This window comes from Phyllostomus discolor, chromosome 2 (assembly GCF_004126475.2).
Source record: "Phyllostomus discolor isolate MPI-MPIP mPhyDis1 chromosome 2, mPhyDis1.pri.v3, whole genome shotgun sequence".
Lineage (NCBI taxonomy): Eukaryota > Metazoa > Chordata > Mammalia > Chiroptera > Phyllostomidae > Phyllostomus > Phyllostomus discolor.
In genome coordinates, this window is record NC_040904.2 from 60631614 (window position 1) to 60647214 (window position 15601).

The 15601-nt window shown below is 36.9% G+C and overlaps 1 protein-coding gene and 1 long non-coding RNA gene across 4 annotated transcripts in view; one reads left to right on the top strand and one right to left on the bottom strand.

The window, feature by feature from the left end:
* Positions 1-2343, top strand: part of EIF2A (eukaryotic translation initiation factor 2A) — a 45165-nt gene extending 42822 nt beyond the window's left edge. For all 3 annotated transcript variants that reach the window (XM_028504823.2, XM_028504824.2, XM_036017909.1), the window contains 2 exons: positions 1322-1387; positions 1972-2343. In XM_028504823.2, coding sequence (XP_028360624.1) covers positions 1322-1387; positions 1972-2037 — 132 coding nt within the window. In that variant the 3' untranslated portion in view covers positions 2038-2343. The remainder of the gene's footprint in view (positions 1-1321; positions 1388-1971) is intronic.
* Positions 112-15356, bottom strand: LOC118498861. Its single transcript, XR_004901349.1, has 2 exons — positions 14253-15356; positions 112-166 (listed from the first exon to the last, which is right to left on the bottom strand). It is a non-coding gene; the product is annotated as an uncharacterized LOC118498861 (long non-coding RNA).
* Positions 15357-15601: the final 245 nt, after the last annotated feature.

Below are 15601 nucleotides of genomic sequence, written 5' to 3' on the forward strand. Positions count from 1 at the left end.
ACCAAATCCCATGTTCTTATTTTTTTCAGAGCTGCAGTTTATTTATTTTTATTGATTTTAGAGAGAGAGGAGGGGAGAAAGAGAAATGTCCATTTGTTGTTTCATTTATTGATGCATTCATTGGTTGATTCTTGTATGGGCCCTGACTGGAGACAAAACCAGCAACCTTGGTATATCTGGACAACACACTAACCCACCGAGCTACTCCAGACAGGGATTATTAATTTATTCTTACATTTTTCAGTTAAAGTTGACATTCAGTGTTGTATTAATTCCAGCTATACAACACAGTGGTTAGACATTTACATAATTTCTGGAGTGGTTCTCCCCAATAAGTCTAGTGCCCACTGACAACATGCTGTACTTTACATCCCCTATGTTCTTAACATATCTAATTTTACATTTAATTAAAAAAATAGTTTACCTTAGCATTTTAACAGACTGTTCTTTTTTTTTTTTTTAAGATTTTATTTATTTTTAGAGAGGGAAGGGACGGAGGGGGGCAGAGAGAGAGAGAGAGAGACATCAATGTGCGGTGGGGGTTCTGGCCTGCAACCCAGGAATGTACCCTGGCTGGGAATCAAACCTGGGACACTTTGGTTCCCAGCCCGCGCTCAATCCACTGAGCTACGCCAGCCAGGGCTTAACAGACTGTTCTTAATACAAATGAAAGATAATAATTGATCCCTTTATTCAGGGTTCACATTCATATGATTGAATTGTTAGTAAGGAAATTTACCGTATTTTGCCATGTATAATGTGCACTTTTTTGCCCAAATTTTGGAGGGAAAAATAAGGATACTCATTATACATGAGTAGTACTAATTCCATATTTCTGTAAATATTTTTCATTCTTTTATTTATGCTTATGCATTAAAAGTGTAACTCTAGAAAGCATTAATGATATCTGTATGCAAAATAATATCCTCGAATATGATAATCGGTTTTATTGAACTTACAACAAGAAACTTGCAATGAAAGCAGTTTCAGCCAACATTCAACTTATCCACAGGTAAGATAGATAATGCTGATTGTTACCCACTTGATAAGGTAGGTGATATGGACTTTATTTTTCAACTGTAATATGTTCAAAAATAAATGTTAAAATTCCTTTGTAATACAAAAAACAAGCATCTAAATATAAATGAATAAAGAATTAAATTAAAAAATTAAAACAAAAGATCTTTTTTCTTGAAAGTTTCGGCCAAAAACATGGGTGTGCATTATACATGGGAACACATTATACACATCAAAATATAGTACATTCTAAAATGAATTATTCTTCCTTCCTCTTTACTTATGATATATTTGATGTTTACAGAAACTGAAAGCAATAGAACAACTGAAAGAACAAGCAGCAACTGGAAAACAGCTGGAAAAAAATCAGGTCTGTATTTCTCACTTAGGTGCATGCCTACCCTTCATTTTTTTTATAATAAGCAATTGTTTAACTGGGTAAAAGAGCACATGGATTTTAAAAACTCCTTTTGGAAATTATGCCATTTTTTTTAATTTTTTACTCTTAAACAGGGAAAAAGATAGGGGGAGACATAATGTAGATCATAGTGAATGAAAAAGCCACTATTTAAGAGGTGTATTAGCACTATTGCTGCTAAAAAATAAGAGCATTTACTATGTTAGAGAAATATAAGATTCTCTTTCTTCCTGTATCTCGGGTTGCACCACTCTGTTTTTGCCCCTTCCCCTCCTCCTTACCTCAGCACTTTAAGCCCAGGGATAAAATGAAAAGTGTACTAGACCTAAAGGAATGCAGCAAGACAGCTTCTGCCCTTTGCCCCCTTGATTCATACCAGATAGCGAATTAGAACTTGTTTTAAATCTGTGTTTACCAGTGGATCCAATAAAGTGTCAGAAATACTGTCTCTAAATATTTTCTTTGCTATTTTGTCTGTCGAGACAATAATTATTTTATTTCCTATTTAATGACTTCATTGTTTTAAACTTTTCTAGTTGGAGAAAATTCAAAAAGAGAAAGCCCTTCTCCAGGAGCTGGAAGATTTGGAATTGGGTGTTTAAAGATTCACAGACAACATGTTGATTAGCAGAAATAGTGAAAACACATCTTCTGTTAAGTTCATTGGTCTATACAGAATATTCATGCGCCCACATTTAACATCCATGATTCTGTATGTGTGAAATTACTTAATAATGCCAATTACAATTGATTTTTGTATCCTGCATCTTATATCATGTTAATATCTGATATATAAAAGAGACACATGAATTTTCTAGCTAAGTGAGACAGATTGAAAAACAATGTCATTGTTTTTTAGTAGGGGGCAGTATTTACCCTATACATGAATAAAAAGATTTTAAATTTAATCAATTTTGGCTTTGTTGTAAGTTTCTCACTCCGGACATCCTATATTAATTTAGAAGGCAAGTTTAGGAAAGTAGTCTTTTGAATATATAATACGGTTTTCTTGATCAGAACTTTAAAGAAATCCTTAAAAATCAAGTTTAGTAAATGTCTTAAGTTGTTTATATCATTTGTATTATTTGAAGTAAAGTTTTTCTTAGTTCTAAAGTAAATGTAGACTTTAAAAACAGAAAATAGTAAAACATTTTCTTCTCATATTTCAAGTAATTAACCTAGTGATCTGAGGATGAGGTGAATACTATCCAGACATGAACTGTGATTATTTTGGTTGTCTTTTCATATGAAAAAAAAGATATAATGATAATCCAATACATTTGACTAGAAAATCAATTCATATTTGGTTTTGAAATCTATTACAATTATTTATTTTCATCAGGTTTACGTTTGAAATAGACTTTCATTTTCCAGAACTAATAGTTAAACTGATAGGTAGAGAATCCAGAAATACCTTGAGAGACACACAAACAGATAACTGAGTTTACTGATGCCCCACAGTTTTTATTAAGATTTGGTAAAGATCTAATGCATTAAATTTGAATGGTATTTTTTAAATGTTTTGTGTGTGGAGTGTGTGTGTGTGCGTATATACTCATGTACATACATTTGCTTTCAACACTAATTTGTTTCTGATAATATTAACTGGCACAAATAGATTACTTTTACAGTATATTACTTTAAAATTTTTTTAATGAAATATTAAAGCATTTTGAAACTGAAATTTTTTTTGGCTTGGCAGTCTAACAATTGTTTTAATTAATTCCTGTTTATACTAAATGCATTAATCACTTTTAAAATGGTTATCTGAGCTGTAGTATCATTGAACTTTTTGTTTTAGTTAGATATTTTTTTATTTCTCTAGGGTCACTATTCCTACCAAAAAATTTTTTTTAATTTTTCAGAAAGTTATCTGTAATGTCTATGGTAAATAAATAACATTCACACACAACACAGAACCCTCATTGGCTTTTATAAAAATCCGAAGTACAAGAATCCAAGGTAAAGGAAGAAGTAGATCAAGCAGTAAAATTCTTATACTCATTTTTTTCTTTACTTCTGTAATGGTTTAAACCATTTAATTCTTTGTAGAGAATTTCTGAGGACACATCAATATAAAAATCACTGAGGTGTTCTTTGAGTACCCATTTTGTTTAGTTTTTATTTTAAATATATTATTCTTGGGGAGTAAGAGTAAGGTGATCGAAATAAAAAAGAGCGTATGGTGCCCTGGCTGGTGTGGCTCAGTGCACTGAGCACCAGGAGGTCACCAGTTCTATTCCCAGTAAGGGCACATCCCTGGGTTGCTGGCCAGGTCCCCAGTTGGGCGCATGTGAGAGACAACTGATCAATGTATGTTTCTCTCGCACATCAATGTTTCTCTCCTTCTTTTTCCCCCTCCGTTCCCTTCTCTCTAAAAAAATAAATAGCCCCCGGCTGGGTGTGGCTCAATGGATTGAGTGCTGGCCTGCAAGCCAAAGGGTCATTGGTTCAATTCCCAGTCTAGGACGCATGCCTTGGTTGCGGGCCAAGTTCCCAATGAGGGGTGGAAGAGGCAACCACACACTTGTGTTTCTTTCTCTTTCTTTCTCCCACCCTTCCCCTCTCTAAAAATAAATAAATCTTTTTAAAAAGAGTATATGGTGCTTAAAATGAGAGTTAAAATACAGTCTCCTCTTATCTGGGGGTGATGCATTCCAAGACCCCCAGCGGATGCCTGAAACTGCAAATAGTACCAAATTCTACATATACTATGTATCTTTCTATATATACCTATGATAAAGTTTAATTACAAATTAGGTACAGTAAGAGATTAACAATAATAATAAGATAGAACAATTATAACAACATACCATAATAAAAGTTACATGAATATGGTCACTCTCTTTCTCTCTCTGATAATCAATCTGTATTATTGTATTGTGTGTATTATTACTATATTTGATTTGCTAGTAGTATTTTGTTGAGGATTTTGCATCTATGTTCACCAGAGTTTGTTATTTTCTTTTTTTGTGTCGTCCTTGTCTGCTTTTGGTATCAAGGTAATGCTGGCCTTGGAAAATGAGTTAGGGAGTATTCCCTCTTCTTCAGTTTTTTGGAAGAGGTTGAAAAGAATTGGTATCAAATCTTTTTGAATGTTTGATAGAATTCATCAATGAAGCCATCTGGTCCTGGACTTTTTGGTGGGGGAAGTTTTTGATTGCTGTTTTAGTTTTCTTGTTAGTGATAAGTCTATTTAGGTTTTCCACCTTCACGATTTAGTTTAGGAAGGTTGTATATTTCTGAGACTTTTTCCATTTCTTCTATGTTACTGATTTTGGTGGCATGTAGTCTTTCACAGCATCTTGCATAATTCTTTGTATTTCTGTTGTGTCCATTGTAACTTCACTTTCGTTTCTGATCCTATCGGAATCTTGTCTCTTCTCCTTCATGAGTTTAGCTAGAGGTATGTCAATTTTTTTTTCTTTTTTCAAAGAACCAGCTCTTTGTTTCATTATTTTTTCTGTTGCCTTTTTGTTCTATATTCATTTATTTCTACTCTGATTTTTTTTACTTCCTTTCTTCTACTGATTTTGGGATGTGTTCTTTCCTAGTTCTTTAAAGTGTAATGTTAGGTAGTTTAGGGGCAATTTTTCTTGTTTCTTAATGTAGGCTGGGAAAGCTGTGCGCTTCCCTCTTAATACTGCTTTTACTACATCTTAAAATTTGTGGTGTGTCATGTTTCATTTTTATTTGTCTGTCTGTTTCTTTTGATATCTTATATCCCCAATAGTTTTTTCAGTAGCATGTTGTATAATCTCCAGATTTATGATTTCCCCAGCTTTCTTCTTGTAGCTAATTTCCAGTTTTTTATTGTTATGGCTGGAAAATATGCTTGGTCTGATTTCAGCTTAATTTACTGAGACTAGTTTTGTGCCCCAACATATGGTCTGTACTTGAGAATGTTCTGTGTGCACTTGAGAAGAATTTATATTTTGTTTTGGGATGAAAAGTTCTATCAATATCAATTAAGTGAGTTTGGTCTAATGTATCATTTAAGGCCTTTATTGCCTTATTGACTTTCTGTCTGTTGTTGTGAGTGGGGTATTCTGGTTCCTTACTATAATTGTATCTTTTATCATTTTTTTCTATAGGTCTGTTAGTAATTCCTGTATATATTTTGGTGCTCTAGGGTTAGGTACATACATGTTTATAAGTGTTATTTCTTCCTGTTGAATTGTTTCCTCTATCATAAAATGTCCATCTCTGTCTCTTATTACCTTTTTCATCTTGCAGTCTATTTTGTCTGTTATGAGTACTGCTACACCTGCTTTTCTCAGGATGCCATTTGCTTGGAATATCATCTTCCACCTCTTCACTTTGAGCCTTTGTGGTCTCTGCAGCTGAGATGAGTCTTCTGTGGGCAGTATATAGTTGGGCCTTCTTTCTTTAACTCATCACACTACTCTGTGCCTTTTGATTGGTGAGGTCAATTTATTTACATTAAGGGTGATGATAAAATACTACAGCCATTTAATTTTTATTTTCTGATTGCTCTGTATCTCCATTGTCTTTTTTCCCCCTTGTGTTTCTGTCTACTATTTTGCTTTGGTGGTTTTCTATATTTTTCTTTTTTTCTCTCTCTCTCTTTTTTTAATGTTTGGTGTCTCAGCTCTGGACTTTTGTTTTGTGGTTACCATTAGGTTTGTGTAAAATGTCACATAATAGTCCTTTTTTTCTAATTGCCCCTTATGTTCATTTGCCTGTTCACATTCAGTCCTTTCCCTCCTCCCCTGTTATGACTTGTTACAAATTATTGCTTTTTATGTTATGCATTCATTACCAGTCACAGTGGTTATACTTTAAATGCCCCTTTTTACCCTTAAACTTTGTGTTGTAATTAAGTGCTTATTATCCTCTTCTGAAGTAAAGTTGTAATTCCCTGCTTTGTCTTTCTGTTATTCATCTTACTGAAAGTTTTATATCCTTTTCTCTTTTTGTTTCTGGAAGAGCTTCTTTTCACATTTCTTATAGTGCATGTCTTATGATGCACTATAAGTTCTCAACTTTTGTTTATTGGCAAAAGCCTTTATTTTTTCATATCTAAAGGATAACTTCTGGATATATTATTCTTGGCTGCTGTTGGTTCTTTTTCAATATTTTTAATATTTCCTTTCACTCTCTCCTGGCTCGTAATGTTCCTACTGAAAAAATTTGATGGTAATTTAATGGGATTTTCTCTGTATGTTACAGGTTACAGTCTCCCCCCACCCCACCCCCCGCCCCGGTTTCCTTGAGAATTCTTTGTTATGAATTTTTAACAGTTTAAATAAAATGTGTCTTGGAGAAGATCTCTGTATCCTATTGAGCTTCACAAATGGAATCTTATATTCTCCGCCATTTAAGTCAGTCTTCCACGACTTTGAGTTTGATTTTTGGAGACTTCTTTTTTTCTTCCTGTGCTCCCATATTATCTGGTTTTTCATAGTATTTAATGAATTGTTTCTCTGTACATTTGAGATAGCGAACTCATTTCTTGATTAGATATTGTTTTGCTCTTAACAGTTGAGGTTGAGAGGTAGGATACTTTCTTTTGTTTTCCAATAGGTGGTATTATAGCACAAGTTTTTGTTTTACTTGCAGTATTTGTGCCTCTGAGATTGTGGTGGAGCCCCATCACTTTGGTTACAGAAAATACTGTATACCAAAAGGGATTGTAGGTGTCCTGTCTGTAACAACTTGTCTCAGTTGTGGGACACCACTAGTGGGGCAATGTGGCGAATGGTGGAGAATCACTATTGTAAGGTCCAAGTGCTACCTCTATTTTACTAATTGCCCCTGGCCCTTCTGTGTTTTTTAAGGTGTTTCCATGGCCTCTACCAGCTCTTTCATGATGGGTAGATCAGGAGAGACAAGTTCATGATTTTGTGGTTCTGCCCCTTTGCCAGCCATGGTTGTTCAAGGCATGCCATCCTTCTCTACCTGGCTCTCTTGTCAGGATGGATGTGGCTAAGAAGACAAGTTCATGATCTTGTAGCTCCACCCTCCTGACAGCAATGGCTGTTAGCACTGCTGTGCCCTTTGGCGTGTCTCAGCTTTCTTTACCAACTTCTGCCAGGATGGGTGGGGCAGTAGAGGCAAGTTTGCAGTCTCATGGTTCTACCCCCTGCCAGCAATGGGTGTTGGCACTGCTGGACTGTTTAAGGCTTACCAGCCACTTCTACCAGGGCCTGCTGCAGTGGGATGTGGGGAAGGGAGGTGCTTTTTCCAGGGGAACATTGCTTCTGCCCCTCTTACATTCCAGGCTGTAGCGTGAAGGCTGCAGCCCAACTTCTTCACTGCTACCGCACTCCCTGGAGCACTGATGGGCCCTGAACTGAGTCTGTGGCCATCACCCCTGTCTTTCTACCCATCCTGCCTCCCCTATGCCAATCTGCATCTTCAGACATTTTTGCGGTTTCAGGTATTTTTGTGTGTTGAGCAGGGAATACTATGTTGGGTTATAGTTGACTTGTAAATTGAAGGGCAGAAACAAAGGCGTTCTCCTTAATACTAAATTTATAAGACTAATGGTTCTTATTCCAAGCATTAGCACTATCTTTCATTTTTTCATTGTCCAGTCATTTGAGTAAAATGTAATATGTTAGATACAAATAGATAATTGAGCACATACTGGTTAATTGAGTGAGAAGGCAGCAAATGTTTTTTGTGAGGTAGCAGCACTATGTGATTGCTCAAAATGTTCATCCATTGCGGTACTTAAATATGAAATTGCATAAGATAGGTAAGTTTGGGTGTCTTATGAATTGAATGTTTGTGTCCCCAAAAATTCATGTTGAAGCCCTAAACCTCAATGTGATGGTGTTTGGAGATAGCGCCTTGGAGAGGTAATTGGGGTCAGATGAGATTATGAGGATGAGCTATCATCAAGGAATTAGTGCCCTTATAAGAGGAGACACCAGAAAGTATGCTGTCTTTCTCTGTCATGTGAGGACTTGGTGAGAATGCAGTTGTCTGCAAGCCAGGAAGAGATGTCTCACTGGAACCTCACTGCAGCCGCCTGATCTTGGACTTCCAGCCTTCAGAATTGTGAGAAAAGCGGTTCTGTTGTTTGAGACACCTAGCCTATGGTATTTTGTAATGGTATCCTAAGCAGACTAATACAGGATGGGTATATAGATTTCAGGTTGTTTAAAAGTCAAGGACAGCCAATTAGTAGGAAGACTTCATGGGGAAAAAAAAAAACAATACAAAACACAAGATTTAACATGTATCTGTTGGGGATAGCCTGTATAGGAAATATGTTTGCTTTGCTCATGATTTATCACATTTATCCTGGTTGGCAGCTAAAAGGACAGACCCAGTCCAGACAGAATCTAACATTTGGGCTTTCCTTCCATATAAACAGTGATGAGAATATTTACAATCCTGTTTTTTTCTTTTATTTGTGTGTCATTATAAAATTTTTATTCTACCACTGCAGTGAAGTTATATCAGATAACTTATCTTTCATTGTAAACTCAGTGGAAGTAGGAACAGCAACACCATCAACTTCTTAGCCTTTCTCAGCTTCAGCTGAGTAGGACAAAATCATTTGGTTCAATGACATGCCCACTGGCCTTGTATGTTAAAAAAAAAAAAAGTAGCTAAGAGAGAGAAAGCAAAAGAGCTAGAACTGAAAGAGTAAAAGAAAAAGCAGAGGTGAAGAAAAGACTTTGTATGCTTTTGACCCAAATAATTTACCTCCAGAAGTGTCCTAAGAATGTGTGTAAAACTAGACTACAAAAAAATATTTATCCTAGTAATGTTTACAGCCATGAATTATTTTAATTATAGAATGGAATTCCATGCAGCCTTTTTTTAAAAAAATAATACTGTAGACCAGGGCTCAGCAAACAATAGCCCTTAGGCCAAATTCTGTGCAGCACAGATTAGTTTTTACATTTTTAAATGGTTGAAGAGCCAACAGTTATTTGGTGATGTAAAAACTGAAATTCAGATTTCTGTGCCCTTAAAAATGTTTTATTAGAATACAACCATAGCTACTTTCAGACTACAACTGCAGAGTTGAGTAATGGCAACAGACAGACCATCTCCCTTGAAACTCTAAATCATTATTCTCTGGCTCTTTACAGAAAAGGTTTGCTAACCCCTATTGTACAGGAATACAAAATAACAAGGAAATAATCGTATAGTTATTTTGCTGCTTATATTCACTATATAAATTCCTAGAAGTAGAATCACTGGGTAATATCATACTAAGAATTTTAAATGCTCCTTTATTATTTTTTCTCTAGCAACCTTTGGCTCAATCATTTTTCACATTTGGTACTGTTATTCTGAGACTATTGTTTTTATTTAATGGAAGTATGATCAAATTTCTTAGGTGAGTGTGCAGATTGGCATTTTAAGGCGTAAACTGTTTTTTGTTTTTGTTTTTAAGAAATAATGACCTGGCCAATGTGGCTCAGTTGTTTGGAGCATTGTCCCAAAACCGAAAGGTTGTGGGTTCAATTCCTGTTCAGGGCACATGCCTAGGTTGTGGGTTCGATCTCTGGTCCAGGTGCATAGGATCCCCAATCTGAGCACCTACAGGAGGCAACCAGTCGATGTTTCTCTCTCACATCAATATTTCTCTCCCTCCCTCTCCAAAAGTGACACAAGTATCCTCAAGTGAGGATTAATAAATAAAAAAGAAGGTAAAAGTTGAAGCAATTAAGCCTCCCTCCCCCTCAAAAAAACTTTGTACATGCAGACAACAGTGTGGTGATTACCAGAGGGACAGTGGAGGGGGAGGTAGAAGAGGGTAAAGGGATAAATGGTGATGGAAGGAGACTTGACTTGGGGTGGTGAACACAATACAATACACAGATGATGAATTATAGAATTGTACAGCTGAAACATATAATTTTATTAACCTATGTCACCCCAGTGAATTCAATAAAAAATAGAAATAAGGTAATAAGCCAGGTTGGTTTTTACATAGATTGAACCATTTAAACATTTATTGCTTTAAAAATTAATGGAAGAAGTTTATGGGCCAAACTGCTTCAGATAAAATTTTACACCATTTTTGAAAAACTGAATTTGCACTTCCTAAATTTATACCCCTTGCCAAGTGAAAAACAGCATACAAGTTTCAAAAGAAATTTTATATCAGGAAGTCTATGAAATGTGAAAAAAGTAAGATGTTCAGTTTTCCAAAATTAAATTGAAAGGTGAGCATGTTATTTATTCTTGACTCTAGCTGTCTAAAGACACAATCTATTAATGGCCACAGTCCTCCTGAGACTTCAGGTCTCTGTCCTGCAGGTGTCCATCCCAAGCCCCAGCAATAAGATTGCTGCTCCACAAACACAGCTCAGCACTGGGGAGTCTGTCAGGTAGGTGTCAGCATGAGTGCTGCTGCAGGTGTGGAGACCTGTTCACACTGAAGGCTGCTCCTGAAAAGGGGCTGACCGCCTACTCTAGTTGCATGAGTTGCTCCTTCCTAGCCCTCTCCTTCTCTTTATATTGCTTTATTTGGTTCTTGCAGCCTCTCTAGGGATTCACCAGCTTGTCTTCACCTTTTTCCTGGTATGTGGTGGAACTGATAGGGAAACCAATTAGTGTGGTTCCATCTCCTTTCTGTTTCTACAGTTTCTAGTCTGCAGTCAAACTGCCTTCTTTCCAATGTTGTGATGGACTCATTTCTTCTAACACTTTCCTATCATTTCTCTGAGATGCTGAAAAAGGAGAGAGAAATGCATGTACTTATTTTGCTATCTTAAATTGGGAATCAGAAAAGCACACTTCTAATGTGTTTTTCTTATGTTTTATGTATCTTTATGTCATTTTTTGTTTGTCTTTGCTACTACTTACAGTTTTCATATTTCTTTTTAAATCGTTGTTCAAGTACAGTTGTCTCCATTTTTCTCCCACTACTCACCTACTACCCCAGCCATCCCCATCATCCACCCTCAATCCTACCCCCTTTGGCTTTGTCCATGTGTCCTTTACACATGTTCCTTGATGACCCTTCCCCCTTTTCCCTCCATTATACCCTCCCACCTCCCCTCTGGTCACTGTCAGTTTGTTCTTTATTTCCATGTCTCTGGTTATATTGTGCTTACTTGTTTGTTTTGTTGATTAGGTTCCACTTATAGGTGAGATCATATGGTATTTGTCTCTCACTGACTATCTTGTTTCACTGAGAGTAATGTTCTCCAGTTCCATCCATGCTGTGTGAAGGGTAGGAGCTCTTTATTTCTGCTGTGTAGTATTCCATTTAAAACTTGATGTAATTTTTGTGTGTTGCATAATAATATTTGAAAAAACTTATTGTCAGACTCAGAGAAACAAATTCTGTTTTGTCTGATATAAGTGTTGCTATCTAAGGTTTTGTTTGTCTGTTTGCATTTGTATAAAATAGCTAGGGCAAGGGATATAAAAGAAACAATAAACAAATGGGACTACATCAAACTAAAATGCTTCTGCATGGCTAAAGAAGACTTCAACAAAGTGGAAAGGGAACCAACCGTAAAGGAAAATATATTTGCCAAAGATGCCTCGGACAAGGGTATGATCTCCAAAATATATAAACTCACATGACTCTACTCCAGGAAGACAAACAACCCAATAAAAAAAAGGGCAAAGGACCTGAACAGACACATCTCCAAGGAGGACTTACAGAGGACCCAGAGACATATGAAAAGATGCTCAGCATCACTACACATCAGAGAGATGCAAATTAAAATCACAATGAAGGACCACTTCACACTGGTCAGAATGGCCATTACACCAAATCAACACACAACACGTGCTGGTGAGGTTGTGGAGAAAAAGGAACCCTAGTGCACTCTTGGTGGGAATATCTTTATCTTTTAAATAAATTTGATAATTGAAAGCATTTAATAGGTTCACCCAAAATGGTTCCTGATATGGCCACTAGAGGACCTCAAAGATCAGGGTATAGGAGAATTAATAAGAAATTAGGAATTTTTGAACATATCTGGAAAATACCTGTATGTGTATGTTCACTCACTTAAAACTTGCCAATAGAATAGCCCACAACGCTGCTCTATTTGTATTGCCAAATTTCTTTTTTGTGTGTGTTTTTGTTCTTTTTTGCCAAACTTCTTGAATTAACCCTCTTTAGCCCCTTAACCATAAGACTTATTCCTATGCTTAGTCTGAGTTCTGTCGATGATCTCCTGTTGGCTACAAATGAGCCATGTCTGGAGAGTTTGTTTGTAGGTTAACTGTTTATAAAATGGAATGTATTCCCCATACAGGTAGTAGTAGAAGTGGTTATTAGTGCCAAGGCGAGCCCGTAAAACCTTAAACAAAAGAAGTATGTATAGATTAATTTTGTTTTAAAGTTTAAAAGTTAATTTTCAAAAATTAATGCCAGAATAAGAAATATAAGAAAATAGAATGAGTTTTTTTTAAAGCTTGAATGCTAACTTTTATTTAAGAAGACTTAAGGAAATAGAACAAAAGAATTTTTAGATTCCTGAGGTGGATTTTGGTCATTTTTGCATGCGTGAGATACTGGTTCTTTACTACATACATATAAACTTATTTTATCTTTTCCTGGATATATGTTTTCACTGTTCCTTAACCGTAATTGAGGTTGTTTAGTGTATACAAGTAAAATTAAGAGGGGGAAAGAAGAGAGATTTTCCTAAGATCACTTTTTTCTATATTTTCACAAGGAAAATATGGAAACAGGAGTGAAAGAGAAAAAGGCAGTACAGAAAAAAAGGTAATACATGAGATGGACAGAGAAAGAGGGAAAGAAAAGGAGAAATGAAGGACATCAGAACTGGGCTGGAGCATAACACCAAGGGTACCATCTCAGCTTCCTGTTTGAGCTGGGGAGGAATGGTGAACACTCTTGGAAGAAGAAAAAAGTACTCTATAACCCAGGAAGAGCTGCAAATCAGGCACTTGGCAAGACCTCCACAAATCTTTTAAGAATTTTCTTTCCAAAGAAAAGACATCTGGATTTTTTAAAGTTAAAAGTCTCACAAAGCAGACTTCTTGCATTTACACTCTCAGGCAAAATTTCTTCTAGGCACAATTTCGTTTATTTCTTTATGTTCAATTGAAGCTAAACAGGTCAAATTCCAAAACCGTGATATCACCAGAGAAAACCTTTTACTGTGTCCAGCCTGTTTTGTTTTTGCATGCTCACCCCCACCCCTTCGCTGCAGGAACATCTGCGCCCCACTGGAGAAACCAGAAGTCTCTGGTTTGTGCTTCCTCCAACCTAGTTCCCAATCATATAATGTAGAAAATCCTTTCACACTTAATGCTTGAAATAGTACATTTGGACCACAAAATTTAAGCAGACATTTGCATTATAAACACTGGCAATGAAATTCTTTCTCAAGGAGTTTAGACAGAGGGTTTGGTAATATTAATTGTAGTAGAAGAGGGCCCAGTGAAAAAAGAAAAATGTGAAAAATAAGTTATTCAAAAATGAGAAGTTTTAAGACAGTGACAGCAAAGCATTAAACCAAGTGCAGTGCCCTTCTAAGCACAAGGCACTGTGCGACTACACAGGTTGCCTACACATGAAGCTAACCTTGCATAGAAGTTACTGGAATTCCAACTCCTTCTAATCTTAAAGAAGAGTCTTTACTTTGTTTCCAGACATCACACAGCTCCCTGGAGGAAAAAGAGGTAATGGCTGATCCTAACCAGACTACTACCATAACTGAGTTTGGACCTGTTGAGGAAAGGGGAGATTTTTAAAAATATTTATTGATTGATTGATTTTAGAGAAAGGGGGAGAGAGAAAAGAGAGAAACAGCAATTTGTTATTCCACTGATTTATGTATTCATTGGTTGATTCTTGTTATGTGCCCTCACCAGGGATTCAACCTGCAACCTTGGTGTATCAGGACAATGCTCTAACCAACTGAGCTACCCAGCCAGGAGATTTGTTTTTTAATAGGACTTTTAGGTTCACAGCAAAATGGAACCGAAGGTACAGACTTCCTGAGGCAGCAGAGTGAGAAGCTAGGAAATTTCCATTCCACTTCTTGGCAAATGGAATAGAAAAACTGAGACAGATACCTGAACACATTTGACCAAGCAATTTACAGCCAGATGCAGAAGCTCACCTCCCTAAAGATAACATCTGGGCCTCAGTTGTATTTCAGCTCCAGGCTCAGAAAAGTAGCAAGACCAGGTAGGTGGCACCAGGACCAGCTGCAATGACTAATGGTGCTGACCAGTAAGTGAAGAACACAACCCTGAAAGAGCACATGTGGAAAATTGATGAATAGTTTCCTGAAACCCTCCCCTGAGACCTACCCTAAGATTCCCACTACAAGAGGGATTAGAGCCCTCAAGACAGAGGACCCAGCATCTGCTTTTCCTCCTAGGAGCACCCCACTCCATTCCCTCCTTTTTCCTTACAGGCACGCATCTCCTAAAATCTAAGGGACCCCACCAGACTTGCAACCAGGGAGCATGGGCAGCAGCAGCTTGTCCCAGACTAACCCCTGAACCTGTCTCCAAGGCTCCTTTTTTCTGATTTCCCAGTGGGTCAAAGCAGACCTGCCTAGACTCTCTTGTTTCTTCTGTGCTGAGTTCTTCCTTGTTTCACTGTCCCCAGCTTTAATAAAAGTACCCTCGTCGTCACCTGGGTTTGTATTGTGAAATCTTTCCTGCGTGAAGTCAAGAACACACAGACTGCCAGCTGGCCCTAGGCAGGCCCACTCAAGGCCAGGCCCCTGTCCCCACACAAGTACAGTCTCCCCTATTATCAACACCCCCCACAGAGTGGTATGTTTGTTACAATTGATGGAAAACCAAACTTCAACCAAATAAATTTGAAGATCTAATTGGCTTTATTAAATAATTCATGAATTGGGAGCATCCCATCTAGCACCTAGAAGAGTGCTTCAAGAGGTTGTACAAAATGGGAGGTTTTCATACAAACAAGGTTGAGGCAAAGGAGATATTAACAAAAAAAAAGCAAGAAAAGAAAGGATTCTGTGGGTGCTTAAATGTCTTTAGGGAAAAAGAAAGGGGAGGGTTTTCATCATGCAGATTGCCTCTTTCTTTGGGGGTGGGGGATATGGAGACAGACCAGGTGACGGACTAACTTACTAGTGCTTAACTAGAAAATCCAGACTAATCATTTAAGGTTATATTTCTGGGAGAGGTTGAAAATGCAATTAAATCAGATATTAAATCTAAATTTGGTATCATGGGCTTTAGCACAAGTGA